This window comes from Nyctereutes procyonoides, unplaced genomic scaffold (assembly GCF_905146905.1).
Source record: "Nyctereutes procyonoides isolate TBG_1078 unplaced genomic scaffold, NYPRO_anot_genome, whole genome shotgun sequence".
In the NCBI taxonomy this organism is placed as follows: Eukaryota; Metazoa; Chordata; class Mammalia; order Carnivora; family Canidae; genus Nyctereutes; species Nyctereutes procyonoides.
The window spans coordinates 47905687-47930862 of NW_026575146.1; the positions used below are offsets into that span (position 1 = coordinate 47905687).

At 35.0% G+C, this 25176-nt stretch overlaps 1 protein-coding gene across 4 annotated transcripts in view; it reads right to left on the bottom strand.

Annotated features, from left to right (window-relative positions):
* VPS13A (vacuolar protein sorting 13 homolog A) overlaps positions 1–25176 on the bottom strand; it is a 241199-nt gene that overhangs the window by 213237 nt on the left and 2786 nt on the right. For all 4 annotated transcript variants that reach the window (XR_008662454.1, XM_055309662.1, XM_055309663.1 and 1 more), the window contains exons 2-5: positions 9652–9695; positions 7428–7470; positions 4611–4706; positions 4034–4135 (exon numbers count right to left, since the gene is read on the bottom strand). Coding sequence is in view for 3 of the 4 variants with exons in the window: in XM_055309662.1 (XP_055165637.1) it covers positions 4034–4135; positions 4611–4706; positions 7428–7470; positions 9652–9695 (285 nt within the window). In the remaining variant the exon portion in view is untranslated. The remainder of the gene's footprint in view (positions 1–4033; positions 4136–4610; positions 4707–7427; positions 7471–9651; positions 9696–25176) is intronic.

The following is a 25176-nucleotide window of genomic DNA, read 5'->3' on the forward strand; positions in this document are numbered from 1 at the left end:
AAACACTTAAATAAAAACATCAATCTTTTCAAACTCCTCAAAAAAAATTAAAGACTCCAAACTCAATGTATGAGGTCAGCATTGATCTGATATCAAAGCTTCACAAAGACACTACAAGAAAACCACAGATATACCTGATAAGTATTGATGCAAATACGAAAATACCAACAAATAAAATTCAGCAGCACGTTAAGAAGATTATGTGCCATGACTCACAATTTATTGCTAGACTGGAAGGATGAGTAGATATATCAAAATCAATGTAATACACATTTACCAAATAAAAAAAAATATATATATATATATATGATCATCTCAATTAATGAAGAAAAAATATTTGACAAACTTCAATACTTTCATAATAAGGAGTCAACAAACTAGGACTAGAAAGAAACTACCTCAACATAATAAAGATATCTAGAAAAGGCCCACATCAAACATCATACTTAATGTTAAGGCTGAAAGCTTTCCCTTGAAAAATCAGAGACAGCAAAAATGTCCAGTTTTATTCATTTTTATTCAACATAATACTGGAAAGTATAGCCAGAGTAATTACAAGAGAAAGAAACAAAAGGCATCCAAATCAGAAAGGAAGAAGTAAAATTATTTCTGTTCATAGACAATATGATCTTATATGAAGAAAATGCTAACTACCCAACAAAGCAACTGTTAAAACTAATAAACTCAGCAAAGTAGTCAACACAAAAAAATCAATTGCAGGGGTGCCTAAGTGGCTCAGTTGGTTGAGGACCAACTCCTAATTTCAGCTCAGGTCATGATCTCAGGGTCATGAAACTGAGCCCTGCCTTGAGCTCCATGTTGAACATAGAGCCTGCTTGGGATTCTTTCTGTCCCTCTCCCTCTGCCCCTCCCCACGCTCACATACATGCACACACACACTCTCTCTTACTCTCCAAAAAAAATTAAAAAATCAATTTCATATCAATTCCCTAACAATGAAGAATCTGAGGAGGAAAATCACAGAAACAACTGCCTTGACAATAGCATCAAAAAGAAAAAAAATAACTGTGAGACTAACAGAACCAAGGAAGTAAAAGATTTGTACACTAAAAATTACAAAACCCTATCAAAAGATATTTTAAAAGATATAAACAGAGAGAAACACATTCCAAGTTCATGGATTGAAAAACACTGTTAGTATGTCAACACTACCCGAAACAATCCATAGATTCAAAGCAATCCTTATGAAAATCCCAATTATACTTTATGAAGAAACAGAAAAATGCATTCTAAAATTCATAAGGAATCTCAAGGGGCTCTCACAGAGCAAAAAACAATCTTGAAAAAGAACAAAGTTGAAAGACACATTTCCTGATTTTAATATTTACAACACAGCTACAGTAATCAAAACAAAGTGGTACTGTCATGCGGACATGTAAACAAATGAAACAGAACTGAGCACACAGAATAAACCCTTGCATATATAGTCAAATGATTTTTTAAAAGGGGCCAAGAGGGGATCCCTGGGTGGTGCAGCGGTTTGGCGCCTGCCTTTGACCCAGGGCGCGATCCTGGAGACCCGAGATCAAATCCCATGTCGGGCTCCCGGTGCATGGAGCCTGCTTCTCCCTCTGCCTATGTCTCTGCCTCTCTCTCTCTCTCTTTCTCTGTGTGTGACTATCATAAATAAATAAAAATTTAAAAAAATAAAATAAAATAAAAGGGGCCAAGACTATTCAATCAGGAATAGATAGTAATTTTAATAAATGATGCTGGGAAGACTGGATATCAAGATATCCACAGCAAGAGAATAAAGTTGGAGCCTTATCTACGAATATATACAAAAAATAACTCAAAATGTAACTAAGATTTAAATTTAAGACCTAAGGGGTCTCAGGGTAGCTCAGTGGTTGGGTGCCTGCCTTCGGCCTAAGGTGTGATCCTGGAGTCCGGGGATCAGGTCCCACACATTGGGCTCCCTGCATGGAGCCTGCTTCTCTCTCTGCCTGTGTCTCTGCCTCTCTCTCTCTCTCCCTCTCTCATGAATAAATAAATAAAATCATAAATTAATTAATTAATTAATTAAAGACCTATAACTTTAAAACTCTTAGAGGAAAATATAGGACCAAAGCTGCATGATACTGGATTTGGCAATGATTTCTTGCATAGAACACCAAGGCACAAGCAATAGAAGATGACAAAATGAATTTCATGGAAATTTAAAATTTTTGTGCATAGGACACTATCAACAGAATAGTTACACAAAGAATGGGGTAAAACTTGCAGATCATGTATTTAGTAAGGGGTTAACATCCAGAATACATAAAGAACTCCTACCGCCCAACAAAAACAAAAAAGACAACCCAATTAAAAGATGAGCAAAAGACACTTCTCCAAGAAGATATACACTTCTCCAAAAGATATACAAACAGACACTTCTCCAAAGAAGATATACAAATGGCCAATAAGCATGTGAAAAGAGATGCCACTTCATCTCCATTAGGATGCTACCATGAAAAAAAGACAAAATAACAACCACAGGCAAGGATGTGAAGGAATTGGAACCTTTGTGCACTGTTGGTGAGAATGTAAAATCATACAAGACCCTGTTGAAAACGGTATAGTGATCCCTCAAAAAGTCAATAATATAGTACAATTACTACAGATCCAGCAACTCCCACTTCTGTGTACATACTCAAAAAAACCTGAAAGCAATCTCAAAGAAATATTCGTACTCCCATGTTCAGAGCAGCATTAAACACAATAGCTAAAGCACAGGAACAACCCAAGTGTCCACTGATGGGTGAACGGGCAAAATGTGATATATACAAAAAATGGAATATTCAGCTAAATATTCTGACATATGCTACAACATGGACAAATCTTGAAGACATGATGCTAAGTGAAATAAGCCAATTGGAAAAAGACAAGTTATATGATTCCACTTATATGTAGTACTCAGAGTATTCAAAACGATAGACAAGAAAGTAGAATTGTGGTTGTCAGAGGTTGGAAGTGAGGGGGGTGGAATGGGTGGGTTATTGTTTAACGGGTATAATGTTTCAATTTTACAAGAAGAGAGACATGAAGATGGATGGTAGTAATGGTTGCACAACATTTATAAATGTACTTAATACCAGGGAGCTGTACACTTAAAAATCATTAAGATGGTAAACTCTATTATATGTATGCCACAGTAAAAAAAAAAAAAATTTAAAAGAAAAGATGATTGGGGATGTTAGTGAACAACTATACAGGATATGAAAGAACTGAGAGAAGAAACAATTACAAGAAGTGTGACCAAAAATTGTATTAAATCTCCTTTAAAGCTTCTACCTCTTTGTCAAGAGGTTAAATGTTTATTATTAGATTTTACTTTTTTTATTGAAAAAATAAATACATGGCAAGGTTGGTGATGTAAGTATACACTTTTTTAAGATGCTTACAGTAACAGAAAATATAAACAGATAACTAGGTTAGGAAGATCATTTTGTGTTTGAAGATAAGACAGGCTGCAGCATATTTACATGCTAAGGAGAAAGCTTTACCAGAGAGAACAGAGTACAAAAAGTACCTGGTGATAGTGACCACTGCAGAAGGGGAAAGGAATTAGTTTTCTGCAGGACAGCTCCTCCACTGAGATAAGGGTTGAAGTAATGGACTTTGGTCTAGGCTAAATAGGAAAGGATATGAACCCAGAGAATAAACAAACAGATTTAGGAAAACAAATATATCAAAGGACTAAGTACCTCCAAAAGGTTAAGAATTGATATAGGGGATTTTTTTTATAAAGCTAGAAAACAAAATATACTTGATGAAATTATTACAGTTAAAAACTAACCTTACCCTCATAAGGTAGGTATATTATTTGCCAAAAGGTAAGTTTCTATAAGTAAAATTTCTGTAAACATAATAAAATAGAAAACCACGTTAAAATTCCCCATGTAATAAGATTCCTTCATATTTGTTAAATAATTTCAATGCCTCCAGAGAAAAGTAATATTCAAATGGTAAGTATTTGTCTTTCCTCAGTTTTTTATTACCATTTTTATTTACTGTTTTCTTTCTTTACCTTGATCAGCTACTTTTTGTTTGGCTTCTTCTATTCGTTTCAGTTCGTGCTGTTTTGCTTCCAAGAGTTGTTTTTCTTCTTTTAAAGGATCGTATTTTATTTCTACAGGAAGCATAAAAAGAATATTTAATTACTTTATACTCTTTCAAAAATATCCTTGAATTGAAAATAATCACTAATTCAAAATCTGTAAAAATTTACAGTGAAAACCAATTTAATTTGAATTTCCAAATGCTAATTTAAATATAGAAGTACCTCAGGGCAGAGCACCTAGGTGGCTGAGGCCTGGAGGTTAGTTAAGCATCTGCCTCCAGCTCAGGTCAGGATCCCAGTGTCCTGGGATGGAGCAGGGAGTGAGGCTCCCTGCTCAGCAGAGCTTCCTTCTCCTCCCTCTGCTCCTCCCCTTCCTCCTGCTCCCTCTCTCACTCACTCACTCTCTCACTCAAATAGAGTCTTCTAAAATAAATATAAAAGTATCCCAAAAAACTTATCAGAAATATTTTGAACATAATTATCAAAGATTTTTCCAACCACAAATAAAAGTACTTAAATTTCCAACGTTTAAAATTTGACTTACTAGAAGAAGGCACTATGAGTAAATAGATGTCTCCCAGAACAGCTTCAACTGGTTGAGTATACAGGTTTTTCCATGGAATTATAAGATTAAGATTACCTACATGATGTTTTTTTAAAAAGGAAAAAAAATATTATTCATTCAATTGTATTTACTTCCAGCCTATTGTCTGTCAGGCATTAGTAGAAATAACAAAATAACAAACGAGTCACTTTACAGAAAGCTGTTTTACAACCAAAAACAATAAAAGCCTTTGTTGTAATAATCTGAAATTATTTGTATTAGTACTGTTGGAAAATCTACTACTAAATGATATTCTAAAAATTTACAAGTTTCTATTTACAGCAATCTGCAACACAAATGTAACAATGCTTTTCTGCCATTAACCAATAATCTTTGATATAACTTTGATTTCTCCAATTATTACTCTAAATCACTATAAGAATTTACATAACACTTTCAAAAGATAGTCTATAAAATTTACTGTATATCTCCTGTATGTAAGTGTATTTTCCACAGAGTAAAATTGAGTGTATTTTTCATATAGAGACTATATATACATATATACACACATAACATGTGTTTATGATTATCAACATTCAGTGAAGGTATGTGCAGATTTCTATGGTAATAATCAAGGGTTATGGACAAGATTAGAAAACCATTCAAACTCAGTGAAAATGTTTTACTACAATCCAATAGCAAAGTATTTTTTAAAGCATTAGACTTCTTAAAACTAAAAAATGTGATGTAAGGTATTCATTATATTGATTCTATCTTGTGAATTTAGAGTATTTCCATAATAGAGGCAAGGGGGAGGTGATTAAAAAAAACATCCATAATAGTTTTTAAATTCTTCAAGACTTTTTATAAACCATGAGTCTCTTGATTTAGAAATAGCTGCCATGACTAGAAAGGGAAAGATGACCGACATGACAGTTGCATTAACTGGCTAGCTTTTGGGGAAGGGAAAAAAAATCTACTTAGATTTATCCCATCACATAACCCCAAAATTCCATGTTTAAAAAAAATCCAAATGAGTAAAAGATTTCATTTTATAGGGATCCCTGGGTGGCGCAGCGGTTTGGCGCCTGCCTTTGGCCCAGGGCACGATCCTGGAGACCCGGGATCGAATCCCACGTCGGGCTCCCAGTACATGGAGCCTGCTTCTCCCTCTGCCTATGTCTCTGCCTCTCTCTCTCTCTCTCTCTCTCTCTCTCTCTCTCTCTCTGTGACTATCATAAATTTTTTTTAAATTAAAATATATTTTTAAAAAAAGGATTTCATTTTATGTCAATCCAGAATAAAACAAACGATCTGATTTATAAGAAATGGATGATTTTCTGAGTGTTTAAATCAGAGAAGATAGCACCCATTTCAAATCTGTGTATGGTCTAAAATATAACCAGAATGAAATTAACACATTAGAAAATAATAATTGTGATAAATCTGATACAATTTATAAATCTATCAGGTAGACTGCTTATACACACATATATTAATAATCCAAGAGTAAATAAACAAAACAGAACAGTAACAAAATAGCATTAAAGTAATCAAAGAAACAAAGTTACTAATGTACCATTTTCACCAGTAAATTTTAAAAACAAAACAGTTTTTTTTCCCATTATAAGGTATAGACTTCTAGAAAATTTGGAAAATACACAAAAATATAAACAAAGGCAATCCTAAAAATCTTTCAAATACAAATGCTTTAAAAATATGTATATACTTACACTTGCTATATGTGTAATTCTACATGCTAAATGAAAAAAAGTTGAAAGATCAGTTGAGATTAACAACATCCAACAGCAGCAAGGGAAGGGGCACCTCAGTCAGTTGAGCCTCCAACTCTTGGTTTTGGCTTGGGCTGGCTTGAAGATTCCCTCTCCCTACCACTCTCTCCTCCATCCTCCTCAAATAAAATCTTTTTAAAAAACAGCATTAAAACTAGTTGTAACCCTGTACTGCTCATTTGAAAATGTGTATTTCTTTCACTCAACAAATTTTATCCTTACTATATGCCACGTATTGTACTAGTAGTAAGAATAAAAATAAAATTGACTTAAGAAACTTGTTGTCTAGTACAAGAAAAAAAATAATGATATTAAAGAACTTGCAGTCTAGTACAAGAAAAAAAATAATGATATTAAAGAATGACAGCTGCGGGCAGCCCCGGTGGCACAGTGTTTAGCGCTGCCAGCAGCCTGGGGTGTGATCCTGGAGACCCGGGATCGAGTCCCACATCGGGTTCCCTGCATGGAGCCTGCTTCTCCCTCTGCCTGTGTCTCTGCCTCTCTCTCTGTGTCTATGAATGAATTAATTAATAATAAATAAAAAATAAAGAATAAAAAAATAAAACAACGCTCACTCTCTAAAGAAAAAAAAAAAAAAAAGAATGACAGTTGCTAGGACAGAGGAGAGGTATGCAAACAACCTCAGAAACTAAGTTTCTGACTCATCCCTGGCCGCACTGCCTAGATGATCTAGACCTGACTCCTTACACCATATATCCATGGTCAATGAGAATATAGCAATCACTAGTCAGAAACCTAAGAAACCAAGACAGACAGTTATGCTATTAGATTTAACACACTGCCTGTGAATTAGCTCATTTTAACACCTAATAAGATATATAATTTCATAGTTTTTAAACAAGGGTATACGGACCACACAGTAATTTTAAGTAACCCACCTAAGTTCTACATGATTTTCGATTAATGCAGAAACATTAAAAATATCAAATTAAAGAGATACTAAGCATATCATTCTTATTGTATGCCCAACCAGGAGGACATTCAAATAAGCAGCACAGCTTACCTATATGACCAACTTTAACTTTAAATGGTACATCCAGTTGACTCTACAAAAACATCATATATAAAATATTAGTACATATACAGGCCAACAAAACAGACTATTTTCTTCCCAAAATTACTTAAAATGTGTAAGTTAACCTACACCTTCTCTTTATCCTCAAATATTAGATTTATAGATACACAATTATAATATTATTTTCAATCCACAAAATTCAGGAAGACTGATCATTTTTAAATAAAAAAAGGGATAGTTCTACAGTAATACAGACCATCTAAGTTACTCATGCCAAAAATCATACTGCTTTTACATTGTATAGGGGGGAAATAGAGGTGAGGAATTTCACTGAACTAAGTGAACTTGTTGGGAGTCCAGTGAACTAACCTGTAGGGAGATTAATATGCCATTTTGCAAAAAATATCCCACCCCCAAATTTCTCCCCATCCAACAGGGAAAAGGACAACCTTTTCAAAAAGTGGTGCTTAGGAAACTGGATATCCACACACAAAAGAATGAGGTTAGACCCTTACCTTATAACTATATATAAAAATTAACTCAAGATGGACATAAGACATTAGAACCAAAACTACAAAACCCTTAGAAGAAAACATGGTAAAATCTTGACACTAGATCTGGCAATGATTTCTTGGATCATATCAATGACACAGCCAACAAAAGAAAAAGAAAACCAGATGAAATTTCACCAAATTAAAAACATTAGTGCATCAAAGGATACTGTCAACAGAGGCATAAGGCAACATAAAGAATGGGATGAAGTTGGGCAGCCCAGGTGGCTCAGTGATTTAGCGCGACCTTCCGCCCAGGGCCTGATCCTGGAGACCCGGGATCGAGTCCTGAATTGGGCTCCCTGCATGGAGCCTGCTTCTCCCTCTGCCTGTGTCTCTGCCTCTCTCTCTCTCTCTCTCATAAATAAATAAAATATTTCTTAAAAATGGGTATTATCAAAAAAACAAAAAATAGTGCCTGGCTGGATCAGTCAGTAGAGCATGTGACTCGATCTTTGGGTCATGAGTTCAAGCCCCACACTGAGGAGTACACTTAAAATTTTTTAAAAAGAACATTAAAAAAATAAATGTTAGCAAGGATGTGGATAAAGTGGAAATTACATATGTTGGTGGTGGAATATAAAATGGTTCAACTACCATGGAAAACAAGAATGCAGTTCTTGAAAAAGCTAAACATAAAATTACCATAAAATCCAGGAATTCCACTGATAGGTATTTACCCACAGGAACTAAAAATAAGGAACTGAACAGATATGCATATTACAAATGTTATACCAGCGTTACTCACAAAAGCCAAAATGCAGAAGAAACAACTCAACTGTCCATCAACATATGAATGGATAAACAAAATGTGGCAAACAGATATAGTGGGATATTATGCAGCCACAAAAAGAAATGATGTTCTGATACAAACAACAACATGGACAAACCTTAAAGGAATTATCCTAAGTGAGATAATGCAAACACAGCATGGCAAACATAGCATGATTCCACTTATATGAGCTACAAGAAACAGTTAACAGGGTCTACAAGGAGCAGGAATGGAAGTTATTTCTTAATGGTTATTGGGTTTCCTATGACCTAACAAAAAAGTTACAGGAAAAGATATTGGTTGATGGTTGCACAACATCATGAATGTAGTATCACTGAATTCTCAGGTAAAAAAAATGTGGTTACCACGTCATTAAAAGAAAATTTGAAGATGATTAGAAATTAACCATTTAAAATAAAATCACATAAAAAGAAAAAAAATTGGAAATATTTTTAAATGAGGAAAATCACGCTGTCAGTTTGTGTTGAGATTAAAAGTCCACTTTGAAAAATTCATTTTGTAAAAATTATTTTCAAAAAATTTTCTCAAAAAAAAAAAGAAATTTCTCGAACTTGAATAACTTAAGACAAAATAAATCAAGAAGTCTATATAGTTGTAAATGCACTGAATCACAAATTTCTTATACTCAAAACCTACCAGAAGGGTGCCTGCATAGCTCAGTTGGTTAAGTGTCCAACTCTTGATTTCAGCTCAGGCAGGTCATGATCTCAGGGTCATGGGATCAATCAAGCCCTATGTCAGGTTACCCACTCAGCAGAGAGTCTGCTGAAGATTCTCCTTCCCTCTCCCACTCCTCTAACCTCCTTCACTCTCATTCATGCTGTCTCTAAAATATATAAATAGAACTTTAAAATTTAAAAAAACGTACCAGAGCATTTTCTTTAATTTCAAGATTCTTCAAGGCCACAGCTCCTAAAAAAAATTTTTTAAATAAAATTAAAATATACAATGCTTTCCATCTTAATAAGGCATACTTCATCCTTAAATGTTATAAATTATATAAAAATTATAATATGCATAACAGAAAATAATCTATAATCTCATTTATTAGTTCACCCTCAGTCTTTTTTTTTTTAAGATTTTATTTATTTATTCATGAGAGACAGAGAAAGAGAGGCTGAGACACAGGCCAAGGGAGAAGGAGGCTCACTGCAAGGAGCCCAATGTGGGAATCTATCCCGGATCCTGGGATCACGCCCTGGGCCAAAGGCATATACTCAACTGCTGAGCCACTCAGGCGTCCCTCACCCTCAGTCTTTAATTTAGTCTAAGATGTATGTTTGACCAAAACATCATTTGTTGTATATTCTGATCTCCATAGTTATAGCCCACTGTTAATGTATACAAACATTTTAATCAGAATGTTCAAGAGCTGTAGGACAACTGTAAAAGCTATAACATATGTATAATGGGAATACCAGAAGGAAAAAAAGAGAAGAAAAATAATTTTTTAAGTAGTAATGACTGAGAAATTCTCCCAAAATTAATGATAAAAACACCAAGCCACAGATGCAAAAAACTCAGAGAACATAAGACATGGAAATACTAAAAAAATCTACAAGTAAGCCTATCATAATCAAACTGCAGAAGATCAAAACCAAAAAAGAAAATTGAATATGATCCTGAAATACCTCTTTTAGGTATATATCCAAAGTAAAAAACAAAACAAAACGTTGAAAAGATATCTGCCCTCCGATGTTTATTACAGGATTATTCACTATAGCCAAGATATTAACTGTCCATCAACAGATGAATGGATAAAGATGTGATGTGATATTAAGTACACACAATGGAAATTATTCAGCCATGATAAAGAATGAAATCCTGCCATTTGTGACAACATAGATGGACTTTAAGGGCATTATGCTTACTGAGATAAGCCAGACACAGAAAGAGAAATATTGTATGGTACTGTTTTTGTGTAAAATCTGAAAAAGCTGAACTCTTAGAGTAGGAACATGGTTACCAGGGGCTAGGATATAAGGGAACTGGGGAAATTAAAAAATACAAACTTGCAACTAAGAGATGAGTAAGTTCTGGAGATCTAATGCATAACATTATGCATTATAGTCAACAGTACTACTGTATTACAGATTTCAAAACTGCAAAGACATTAGATCTTTAATGTTCTTACCACAAAAAAAGAAATTATTTGACATGATAGAGGTGTTAATGAAACTACAGTGATAATTATACTGCAATATACAATTACCAAATTAATGTGTTGTGCACCTTAAACTTACACATTGTTATATGTAAATTAGGTCAACAAGAAAAATCTTGAAAGAAAGCAGAAAAAACAAATTCCTGGACAGATGTACAAGGAATAACTGAAATAAAAATTCACCAGAGAACAATCCAAAGCAGACTTGAACATGCAAAAGAACGAATTAGCAAACTTGAAGCCATCTGAAAATGAAGAGTGATGCCCCTCCTCAAAAAAAGTAAACAGAGGCAAACAAACTTGAGGCATCATTCAATGGATCAGTATAAGCATTTATAAGAATCCCAAAAGGAGGAAAGATAGAGGCAGAGAACTTAGAAAATTTAATTTTCAATAACAAACAAAATTTAAAAGGAAACAAGTGGAACTTTAAAAATATATGAAACGTTCTACTCAACAAGAGCAGAACACAATTTTTCTCAAGTGTCATGGAACATTCTTCAGGATGGGCCATATATTAGGCAACAAAAAAAAAATCTGAATAAATTTTAAGACGTTGAAATCCTAAAAGGTATCTTTTCTGATAACAATGGAATTAAAATCTATGGAACTAAAACTGAGAAATCCACAAAATAGTGGAAATTAACACTCAACCAATGAATGAAAAAAAATCACAAGAAAAACCTAAAAACTTAAAAATAAAAAAGAAAGCATAACATACCAAAATTTATAGGCTGCTATAAAGGCAGCCCCAGAAAAACTTACAGCTCTAAGTGTTTACACTAAAAAATAAATTAACACCTTAAATTTACACTTTAAAATAGAAAGAGATTAACTAAGCCCAAGCTACAAGAGTAATAAAGTTTAGAACAGAGAGAACTGGGCAGCCGGGTGGCTCAGTGGTTTGGCGCCACCTTCAGCCCCGGGGCTGGATCCTGGAGACCTGGGATAGAGTCCCACATCAGGCTCCCTGCGTGGAGCCTGCTTCTCCCTCTGTCTCTGTCTCTGTCTCTTTCTGTGTCTCTCATCAATACATAGGTAAAATCTTTGGGGGGTGGGGGGGGGGGAAGAACAGAGAGAACTAAAATAGAGAACAAAAAAACCAATAGAGAAAACTGATGAGACCAAAAGTTAGTTTGTATTTTTGAGGAACCAAGAAAGAGAGAAAAAATAATTAAAATCAAGAATATAAGAGGGAATACTACCACCAATTTTACAGAAAAAATAAAAGATTATAAAAGAGTAGTATGAAAAACTATACATCAACAAATTAGATACCCTAGATGAAATGGATAAATTCCTAGAAAAACATACCCTACCAGTAATAAATCATAAAGAAATAGATAATCAGAACAGACCTATAATAAGTAAGGAGATTTAATCACTAATCAAAAGCCTCCCAACAACAAAAGTCCAAGACAAAATGGTTTCATTCACTGGTGAAGTCTACCAAACATTTGAGAAAAACATATTTCTCAAACTCTTCCAAAAAACTAAGGAGAGGGATCCCTGGGTGGCGCAGCGGTTTGGCGCCTGCCTTTGGCCCAGGGCACGATCCTGGAGACCCAGGATCGAATCCCACATTGGGCTCCCGGTGCATGGAGCCTGCTTCTCCCTCGGCCTATGTCTCTGCCTCTCTCTCTCTCTCTCTCTCTCTCTCTGTGAGTATCATAAATAAATAAAAATTAAAAAAAAAAAAAAAACTAAGGAGAAGGAAAATACTTCCAAATGCCATCTATGAGGTCAGCATTAATCTGATACCACACAAAGATGCCACAAGGAAATTACAGATCATTACCCACAATGAATACTGGCACAAAAATCTTCAACAAAATATTAGCAAAGAAAACTTAACAATACATTAGAAGGATTATACACCATGACCTAATACTACTCCTAGAAGGCAAGGATGGTTTACCATAAGAAAAAAATCAATGTAATACACCACATTAACAAAATGAAGGGGGGGGGATAAAAACATATGATCATCTCAATCAATGAAGAAAAAGCAATAAAAAATTTTCATACACTTTCATGAAAAAAACACTCAATATATTAGGATTAAAAGAAAACAACCTCAATATAACAGAGGCCACACATTATAAACTCACAGTGATCATATTCAATAGTGAAAAACAGGTCTCTTCCTCTTCAGGAACAAAAAAGGGTGCAGGCTTTTGCCAATTTCTTTAAACATAGTACTGAAAGTCCTAGCCAAAGCAACTGGACAAAGTAAAAGGCATCCACGTTGGAAAGGAAGAAGTAAAATTATCTCTATTCACTAACAACATAATCTTATGTGAAGAAAATCCTAAATTCACCATAAAAAAAATGCTAGAATAAATGAATTCTGCAATATTGCCAAATACAAAATCAAAACACAACAATCAGTTGTTTCTTTATACTAACAATGAATAGTCCAAAATAAAAATCAAGTAACAATTCCATTTAAAATATCACAGTAAATAATAAAATATTTGGGAATAAACTTAGCCAAGGGGCTGAATGATTTGTACCTTCAAACTATAAAATACTCCTGAAGGACATTAAAGGCACATACAACCAGGAAGACATGCTCATAGACTGGAAGACTTAATATTGTTAAGATGACAATACTACTCAAAGAAAACTACAGAGTCAATACAATCCACATTAAAATCCCAGTTTTTGTAGAAATCAAAAAAATCCATCTTTAAATTAATGCGGAATCACAAGGGACACCCATATTGTTAAAATAATCTTTTAAAAAAGAGGGGTGAAGAAAAATTGGAAGTCTCACTCTTCCTAATTTCAAAATTTAATACAAAAACATAGTAATCAAAACAGTGTGGCACCAGTATACAAACACGTAGACCAATGGAATAGAACAGAGAGCCAAGAAATAAATTCTCACATATACAGGCAAATGATGCTGACAGGGCTGCCAAGACTACTTAACTTGGAAAGGTTACCAAAAAGTATTGGAAAATGATATTCATTTGCAAAAGAAGGAAGTTGAATTACCATTACCATACACCATCCCAAAAATTAACTGAAAGTAGATCAAAGACTCAAAATTCAGATCTAAAACTATAAAAAATTTAAAAGTACAGATGAAAAGTCCCACTATAGTTGATTTGGCAATGATTTCTTTTGGATGGATTTGACACCAAAAACACAGGAAGCAACAAAACAATGATCTGGACTTCATCAAAACTAAAAACTTTTGTGCATCATAGAACATTATCAACAGTTAAAAGGCAACAGTATTTTCAAATCACGTATCTGACAAAAGGTCGATATTCAGAATATATAAACTCCTAAAACTCAATTTTTTAAAAAGGCAACCCAATTAAATAAAGGATGGCCAAAAGGTCTTCAAAAAGACATTTTTTTCAAAGACCTACAAATGGCCATGAACCACACCAAAAGATGTTTGACAGAACTAATCATCAGAGAAATGGAAATGAAATAAACAAGATAGTACCTCACATCCATGGGAGGTGGATGGCTACTATAAACAAAACAGAAAATAACAAGTTTCTGAGAATGTGGAGAAATTAGAACCCTTGTGCACGATCAGTGAAAATCTAAAATAGTGCATATGGAAAGCAGTAGGATAGTTCCTCAAAAAACTAAAAAAAAAAAAAAAAAACCAACATATATAAACCCAGCAATCCCACTTGTGGGTATATACCAAAATATTTGAAAGCAGGGACTCAAAGATACATTTCCATGCTCATGTTCGTAGCACCATGATTCAAAATAGCCAAAAGATGGAAGCAATCTATGTGTCTATTTACAAATGAATGGAGAAACAAAATGTGGCATATACATTTAATATTGTTCAGCTTTAAAAATGAATGAAATTCTGATATACAATATAACAGAGATGAACCTTGAAGACATTGTAGGTAGTAAAATAAGCCAAACACAAAAAGATAAATGTTATATGATAACACTTATATGAGGTGCCTTGCTTGTATAGTCAAATTCACAGAGATAGGAAATAGAATAATAGTTGCCAGGAGCTGAGGGTAGGGAAAATGAGGAGTTATTCCTCAATAGGCACAATGTTTCAGTTATGCAAGATGAAAAGAGATGGATGGTGGTGATAGCTATACAACATGAATACACTTAATGCCTCTGAATTGTACACTTAAAAATGGTTAACATGGGATCCCTGGGTGGCACAGTGGTTTAGCACCTGCCTTTGGCCCAGGGCGCAATCCTGGAGACCCGGGATCGAGTCCCACATCGGGCTCCCGGTGCATGGAGCCTGTTTCTCCCTCTGCCTGTGTCTCTGCCTCTCTCTCTCTCTGTGTGTGACTATCATAATTAAATAAAAAATAATAATAATAAAATTTAAAAAAATAAAATAAAATAAAATAAAAATGGTTAACATGAAAATAACTGACACCATAGGAATGCAAAGGAGTCCTGGGATGGAGTCCCACATCAGGCTCACCACGGGGAGCCTGCTTCCCCCTCTGCCTACGTCTCTGCCTCTTTCTCAGTCTCTCATGAATAAGTAAAATCTTTAAAAAATAAAAAAGAAAACCACAAGCCAATATTACTGATGAACATAGATATAGAAATCCTCAACAAAATATTAGCAAACCAAATCCAACAATACCTTAAAGAAAAAAAAAAAAAATCACGGACCACAATTGAGTAAGTTATACAAGGGACAAAAGGGTGGTTTAATATTCACAAATCAATCAATGTGATATATCACATTAACCAGAGAAGGTAAAAAAATAAAAATAAAAATAAAAAATAAATAAAAAATAAAAGGGATCCCTGGGTGGCGCAGCGGTTTGGCGCCTGCCTTTGGCCCAGGGCACGATCCTGGGGACACGGGATCGAGTCCCACATCGGGCTCCTGGTGAATGGAGCCTGCTTCTCCCTCTGCCTGTGTCTCTGCCTCTCTCTCTCTATCATAAATAAAAAATAAATAAAAATAAAAAATAAATAACCAGAGAATGGATAAAAGCCTTATGATGATCTCAGTAAATACAGAAAAAAAAAATTTACAAAATGCAACATCCATTATCAATAAAACAAAATAGATTCAACATAATAAAGGCCATATACAAAAAGCCCACAGCTAACATCATGCTCACTGAAAAACTGAGCATTTCTCTTAAGACCAGGCATAAGACAAGGATGTCCACTCTCACCACTTTTATTCAACATAATAATGGAACTCTTAACTGCAGGAATCAGACAAGATAAGGAAATAAAAGGCATTCAAATTAGCAAGAAGAAGTAAAATTTCATTACTTGCAGAAGACAGGATACCGATATAGAAAACATTAAAAATTCCATCAAAAGAATTATTAGAACTGATAAATTCAGCAAACTTACAGGATACGAAGTTAATATGCAGAAATCTGCATTTCTACACACTAATACAAAGTAGAAGAAAAAGAAATTAAGAAAACAATTCCATTTACAATTTCACCAAAAATAAAATACCAACAAATAAACCTAACCAAAGAGGTAAAAGACCTGTACTCTGAAAACTATAAAACACTAATGAAACTGAAGACGACATCAACAAATGGAAAAATAGTCCATGCTCATGGGTCAGAATATCTTAAAATGTCATTATAAAATGCAATCAATAGGTCCAACACAATTCCTATCAAAATGCCAACATCATCATCATTTTCAAAAGACTAAAACAAATAACCCTAAAATGTGTATGGAACCACAATAAGCCCAAATAGCCAAAGCAATCTTGAGAAAGAACAAGGCTGATGGTACCAAATCTCAGGTTTCAAGTTATACTATGAAGTGGTACTAATCAAAACAGTACGATACTGGCACAAAAACAGACCCACAGATCAATGGAACAGAATAGAGAGCCCAGAAATAAACCCATGCCTATATGGTGAATTAATCTACCACAAAGGAAACAAGAATATACAATGGAGGGAAGACAGCTTCTTCATCAAAAGGTGCTGGGAAGAGTGGACACAGCTACTGAAAAAGAATGAACCTAGATGGAACACTTTCTTACACCATACATAAAAATAACTCAAAGTGGATTAAAGACCTAAAATGCAGGACCTGAAATCATAAAACTCCTGGAAGAAACTACAAGCAGTATTTTCTTGGACATCACCATAGAAACATTGTTCTAGGTATAATGTCCTAAGGCAAGGAAAACAAAACGCAAAAATAAACTATTGGCACTACACCAAAATAAAAGGCTTTTGCATAACAAAGGGAACCATCAACAAAAAGGCAATCTACAGAATGAGAGAAGATATTTTCTAATGATATATATTTAGTGAAGAATTAATATCCAAGATATATAAAAAATTTATACAACAGAACACCAAAAATACTAATAATAACCCAATTAAAAACAGCAGAAGACCTTAAGGAACAGGTTTTCAAAGATGACTTACAGATGACCAACAGACACATGAAACGACGCTCAATATCACTCACCATCAGGTAAATGTGAATCAAAACCAAGTAAGAGGGCAGCCCGGGTGGTTCAGTGGTTTAGTGTCGCCTTCTGCCTGTCTCTCAATCAATCTCTCTCTCTCTCTGTCTCTCATGAGTAAATAAATAAAATCTTTAAAACAACACCCACAAAGATATCACTTCCCACCTGTCAGAAAGGCTAGACTCAAAAAGACAAGAGGAGCACCTGGGTGGCTCAATCAGTTAAGTGGCTGGCTTTGGCTCAGGTCAAGATCTCAGGGTCCTGGGATCAGCCCCCTCCCTGTCAGATTCACTGCTCTATGGGGAGTCTGCCTTTCCCTCTCCCTCTGCTCCTCTTCCCCACCTCCTCATGCTCTCTCTTTCTCTCTCAAGTAAATAAAATCTTTAGGGGGAAAAAAAAGACAAGAAATAAGTGTTAGTGAGGATGTGGAGAAAAAGGAACCCTCCTACACTGTCGGTAGGAATGTAAATTGGTGCAGCTGCTATGGAAAACCATATGGAAGTTTGTCAAAAAATTAAAAATAGAAATACCATATGATCCAGTAATTCCACTATTGGGTATTTACACCCCCTCCAAAAAAAACCATAAAGACACTAATTCAAAAAGATACATGCACCTCTATATTTACTGCAGCATTATTAATAATAATTAACATATGGAAGCAACCTAAATATTCATCAATAAATGAATGGATACACACATCCCACCCACATACAGATTATTCAGTCATAAAAAAGAATGAGACCTTGCCATTTGTGACAATATGGATGGACTTAAAGGGTATGCTAAGCAAAACTAAGTCAAAGGAAGACAAATACCATGCTGTCACTTATATGTAGAACCTAAAAAAGAAAACAAAAAGACTCTTAAATACAGAGAACAAATGGATGGCTGCCAGAAGAAAAGTAGGTGGGGAGAGGGATAGGTAAAATAGGTGAAGGCAATCAAGTACAAAGTTCCAGTTATAAAATAAGTGGTAGAAATGAAAAGCATAGCACAAGGAATATAATCCATCATGTTGCAAAAATGTTGTTTGGTGATGACAGTTGGTGACCACACTGAAGATGAGCACTGAGTAATGTACAGAATTGTTGAATCTATATGCTATATACCTGAAACTAAAAATAGTATTAAGATAATTTTATATCTTACCACAATTTTCTTGAAGTGGTGGTATAAAAAAATACTTTCTCAAACAAAAACTGATGGAATTTGTTGCCAGACCTCCTCTGCAAGAAATGTTAAAAGTTTTCACAGAGTAGGGGGACGCCTGGGTGGCTCAGTGGTTCAGCATCTGCCTTTGGCTCAGGTCATGATCCCAGGGTCCGGGAGAATCCCACATTGGGCTCCCTGCATGGAGCCTGCTTCTCCCTCTGCCTGTGTCTCTGCCCCTCTCTCTTCTCTTCTCTTCTCTTCTCTCTCTCTCTCTCTCTCTCTCTCTCTCAAATAAATAAATAAAATCTTTAAAAGATAAATAAGCATTAAGAAAAGAAATGAAGGTAAAACTAAGCTTTTTATTTTCCTCACTATTAATGATCTAACAGAACACTATTCAAAATAGTAACAATAGCACACTGGGTGATTACAGCTTATGGATAAGTGAAATGAATGATAACAATGTTATAAAAAATAAAAGGAATGGTATGGAATACTGTTAAAATGTAACTCCACTATCTATGAAGCAATACAGCTTTATTTGATTGGACTTAGTTTTAAATGCATACTGCAATTTTAAGGCATTCCCCTCCCCCCCCAAAAAAATGAGTTATAGGGATCCCTGGGTGGCGCAGTGGTTTGGCGCCTGCCTTTGGCCCAGGGCGCGATCCTGGAGACCCGGGATCGAATCCCACGTCGGGCTCCCGGCGCATGGAGCCTGCTTCTCCTTCTGCCTGTGTCTCTGCCTCTCTCTCTCTCTGTGACTATCATAAATAAGTAAAAATTTAAAAAAAAATGAGTTATAATTAATGTCTTAGGAGAAAAAATTATAGAAAATACTCAAAACCAAGAGAGGCATAAAAAGAGGAAGATTTTAAAAAGACATTCATGCAAGAAATAGAAAAGAGCTACAAATGCAATAGCTATCCATTAACCCAACTATAATTACTTTAGGTATAAATGGTTTGAATATACCAATTAAAGACAAAACGACACAATGGATTAAAAAAAAAAAAAACACTATCCTCAAGAAACTCACTCTAAATATAAAAGAATAGACAAATTAAAAACAAAGATCTAGCTAAAACTGGTAGAGTAAAAAAAGAAAAAAATGTGTAGAACATTTCTTACAATAGCAGAATACATATTCTTTCCAAGGATATGTGTGAACAGAACATTCACCACCAAAAAAACAAAAAACAAATGACGACGAAACCTCTGGGTCATAAATATATACCTTAACAAATTTAAAGGAATAAGAGTCATACAAAATTTGCTTTTCAGACAACAGAATTAAATTAGAAGTCAGTAACAAAAAAGCTAGAAACTCCCAAAATACCTTTAGATTTAATAAATGCTCATTTAAAATAACAATAGGCCACAGAAGTCATCTCAAAACTGGAAAGTATCTTGAATCAAATGAAAATAACAGATTTCAAAATTTCACATGCAGTTTGAGTGACCAACTCCTGATTTCAGCTCCAAGTCATGATCTCAGTCAGAGTGGTGAGATGGAGCCCCAAGTCAGGATCTATGCTCAGCACAGAGCTGGTTTGGGATTGTCCCCGTCTACTCCTTCTCCCATTCACGTGCTCTCACACACTCTCACACGCCCTATCTCTCTATAAATAAAATCTTAAAAAAAGAAAAAAGAAAAGACAGATCTAAAATCAATAATCTAAGCTTCCACCTTAGGAATCTAGAAAAAGAAGAGCAAATTAAAGCCTAAACAGAAGGGGAAAAAAAAGAATTAGAGCAGAAATCAATGAAACTCAACAGAGAAAAATAGAAAAGCCAATGAAACCAAAAAGACGGTTCTCTGAAAAGATCAACAAAATTGATAACTCTCTAGCCAGATTAAGAAAAAGACACAAATTACTAATATCACAAATGAAAGGAAGAGCCATCATTAATGATCTCATTGATATTAAAAGGATAAAGGAATAAAAACATGTTAATTTTAACCAAAGTTACAATTCCTTAAAAGATATATTCCAACAAAACTCACACAAGAATATAAATAGGTTTGTATCTATTAAAGACATTGATTCAATAATTAATAATCTTTCAAAACTGAAAGCATAATGCCCAGACGGGTTTCACTAACATTCTATCAAGTATTTAAGGGAAAAAAATACTAGGACCCTTATAATCTCTTCTAGGAAGCAGAAGCAGAGGGAACACTTCCTAATTCATTTATGAGGTCAGCATTACCCTAATACCTAAACCAAATAAGCATGTCTCAGAAAAAAAAAAAGAAAAAGCTACAGACCACTATCTGACATGAACATAGATGAAAAAAATCCTCAACAAAGTATCAAATTGAATCCAACAACGTATAAGAATAATTATATATACCAAGACCAAGTGGGATTTATTCCAGGTATGAAAGGCTCATTCAATATTCAAAAAAATCAATAAATGTAAGCCATTACTTTAACAGGCTGAAGAAAAGAAATCTTATTACCATATCAGCAGACATAGAAAAACCATTTTATAAAACCCAACACACATTCTTAGAGAGGGGTAAAAAAAACTTTCAGCAAACCAGGAATTCATGTATATACAGTAGAAAAAATATCAGAATATTGGATACCTCTGGATATGGGACAAAAGAACTTTTGAGTGTGATGGATACTTTTATTATCTTGATTGTGATGACTATTTCCCAAGAACATACATTTGTCAAGATTAATCAAAGTGTAGACATTAAACATGTGCATTTTACTACCTCAATTATTATTTCAATAAAGCTGTTAGTACATAACCAGTGGTATCATCTGGATTGTTGGTATATGGATATGGACTATAAAATCTTGTAACATGCTGTATGTTTGAACTTTTCATAATAAAATGTTCCCTTTTAGCTCTAACGTTCTATGCAAGTTTCTCAAAAAGCAAAGGCAAAAATAACTTTTAAAGAATTAGAATTGGTAATTACCACCATACTTCAATAAACATTTGTTTGGCTCCCCCAGCACATTCTCATCACAGGAATTGTGCCCCGACTCAAGGAGTTAGGATGGTCTAATAGTGGGAGGACCCTGGCCTTGCCTCAACCCCTGAACATAGTGAGATCAGCATCAATTCATTTTGAACTAGGAAATTGATCTATCAAGACGACAATCTGCACAATTGGAGGAAAAGAACATGGTGCCTGCAAGACTTATCTTAATTAACAAATCAAAGCACACCACCTAGTTAAAGGCCCAAACACTCCCCAGTGCAAGTGAGGAGCTCTGCAGAGGACTGATGTGCAGGAAAGAGCAGTCAAAACACAAGAGCAAAGTGCACACAGCATAAACCAGAAAACACCTCCTGAAGCACCAGGCCCTGGACAGTGCATGACCCCTTTTGATACAGCATTACTCTCAGGAGAAGGAAACATAACAAGCTTTCATAACACGGAAAAGATAGAAACTTAGCCATGACAAGACAGAGGAATTCTCCCCCCAAAAAAGAGGAAAAAGAAATCACATCCAGGGACTTGCTAAAAACAGATATAAACAACGTATGTGAACATGAACTCAGAACAACAGTCATAAGAACATTAGCTGGGCTTGAAAAAAGTACAGAAGACATGAGAAAAACTCTTGCTCCAGAGATAAAAGACCTAAAAACTAGTCAGGTCAAAATTAAAAAATGTTACAATCGAGATGCAAAACCAACTGGATTGAATCACATGGAGGATGGAAGCAGCAAAGGAACAAATCAGTGAAATGGAAGATAAAATTATGGAAAATAATGAAACTGAAAAGAAGGAAAGGAATTGTGCCCTGATCTTCATCTTCCTATGGAGCCACTAGTACACTGGGGGTATGCAGTAAGTGGTCACTGAACATTAAACTCTACTGTAAAGAGAAAACTGTGAGAGCACACTTCAAAAACAAGATATGCTAGTTAAAAAAAAAAAAAGAAAAAGAAAAAGAAATTCAAGTTTCTTTTTTTTTTTTAAAGATTTTATTTATTTATTCATAAACACAGAGAGAGAGAGAGAGAAGCAGAGACACAGACAGAGGGAGAAGCAGGCTCCATGCAGGGAGCCCAATGTGGGACTCGATCCCGAGTCTCCAGGATCACACCCCAGGCTGCAGGCAGCGCCAAACCGCTGCGCCACGGGGGCTGCCCCAAAATCCAAGTTTCTAATATTACATAACAACCTCAGGTGTAACAACCACCACCACCCAAAAAGAGAAACAGTGAATTTATTAGTATTATAACTTTAAAGAAAACAAGAGTGAAAGAGACAGAAGACTACAGAAGGAACTATAAAGTATAAGGTATTCCTTGCCATTACAAATGATAATTCTACCACAAAAGCCACTCTTATTACTACTTCTGCCTCTGAATTTCTAATGCTTTTGCCCTAAAAGTGCACTATAAATGCAATGCAATGCACATCACAATCCTTTGTCATTTGTTTAAAAAAAGAAAAAAAAGATGTTGATGTCCTACTCCAGATAAATGAATTATAATCTCTGGAAAGCAGTTCAGAAATCTGTCTGTAACAAGCACATATGGCTGATTCTGATGCAGCTAGCTCTTGAAGAAATCATGAAGTTCTAGATTGCTTAGAAAAGTTAAATGAGGGGATCCCTGGGTGGCGCAGCGGTTTGGCGCCTGCCTTTGGCCCAGGGCGCGATCCTGGAGACCCGGGATCGAGTCCCACGTCAGGCTCCCGGTGCATGGAGCCTGCTTCTCCCTCTGCCTATGTCTCTGCCTCTCTCTCTCTCTCTCTCTCTCTCTGTGACTATCGTAAATAAATAAATAAAAAACCTTTTAAAAAAAATTTAAAAAAAAAAAAAGAAAAGTTAAATGAGGTATGCCTGGATGGCTCAGTGGTTGAGCATCTGCCTTTGACCCAGGGTGTGTTCCCGGGGTCCTAGGATCGAGTTCCACATCAGTCTCCTCATAGGAAGTTTGCTTCTCCCTCTGCTTATATCTCTGCCTCTCTCCCTGTGTGTCTCCCATGAATATATAAAATCTAAAAAAATAAAATAAAATTTAGATGGATCTCAGATGAGTCTATGAAATAGTACTACCTAAGTAGATGACATATAAAAAGGGTGGGGACTTTTTAGTAGTGCATAGAGTATACCAACATCAAAATTCACCAAGAATGTGAGATAAAGTTCAATTCCTTCCCCCGCCACACACAAAATAGATGCTTCTGATACTCAGTTTTCTACTTGTAGGGCCCAGTATAGTAGCATAGTTCTGCTACATTATAATTACATAGATTTTTGGAAACTCCTCATTTATATATGACAATGTTTCTAGGAAAAATGGGATTCTAATTTTCAAAACATCATCTCAGAAACAAAATCTTCAGAGCACCACCCATTATTAGGTTAATCCATGTAACTCCTGAATACTAATTAACACTATTAATATGCTAACAGTGAAATTAGCTGAATTATTAGACATCTAGCAAAGGCATACATTTAAAACCAACAGGTCCCTCTGACATTAAACCATAAAAATATTAAGTCCATAAAATAACCATTTTCCTATGTAGCATCTAGTTTCTAATTTTGAAATTTAAAAATATAAAGTTTATCAAAATTATTGCCTTTTAAATTCTCAAAGGATTTTTTAAAAAACTAAAAGCTATTATTTAAAGCTTCACTTATCAAAATATAACCAACTTCTGCAAATAAAACACTGATATGTTGTTTTAAAAATCTGATAAACACAAAGTTAGAGGGATCATACTACCTGATTTCTTAACAGATTTTTTTTAATTTTTTATTTATTTATGGTAGTCACACAGAGAGAGAGAGAGAGAGGCAGAGACACAGGCAGAGGGAGAAGCAGGCTCCATGCACCGGGAGCCTGATGTGGGATTCGATCCCGGGTCTCCAGGATCGCGCCCCGGGCCAAAGGCAGGCGCCAAACCGCTGCGCCACCCAGGGATCCCGGGATCATACTACCTGATTTCAAGACTTACCATAAAGCTAGTGTTATCAAGACAAGTGTGGTGCTTGCAACAATTGAACATTTGCATCCACATGCAAACAAATGAACAACCTTCAACCTATACCATACCTTATACAGAGATGCATCAGAAATCTAAATAAAAAACATAAAATCATAAAAGTTCTGCAAGAAAACGTAGGAGAAAAATCTTTGTGACTTCACGGAAGGCAAAGATTTCATAGACACCAAAGTATGATTCATGAAAAGTTTCTGCTAAAGGGGACTCGATCAAAATTTAAACCTTTTGCTTTGCAAAAGACAGACTTCAGAGACTGAAAGAAAACATTTTCAAATCACATATCTGACAAAGGACTCACACATAATATGTAAAGAACTCTTAACCATAAGACAATACTTTGATAAAGAGTTTGGCAGTTCCCTTTTAAGAAGTCAGTTACCCTATGATTCAGCAATTCCACCCTTAGGCATATACCCAAGAAAATTTAGAACATATTCCCACAAAAAAAAAAACTTGTGTATGAAATGATCATAGCAACATTACTCATAAAAGCCAAAAAGTAGGAATAATCTAAATGACCATCACCTGATGAACAGATAAAATGTGATCTATTCAGACAATGGAATATTACTCAGTCATAAAAAGAAGTGATACATGCTACAACATGTAGCTCGAAAATATAATTTGAAGT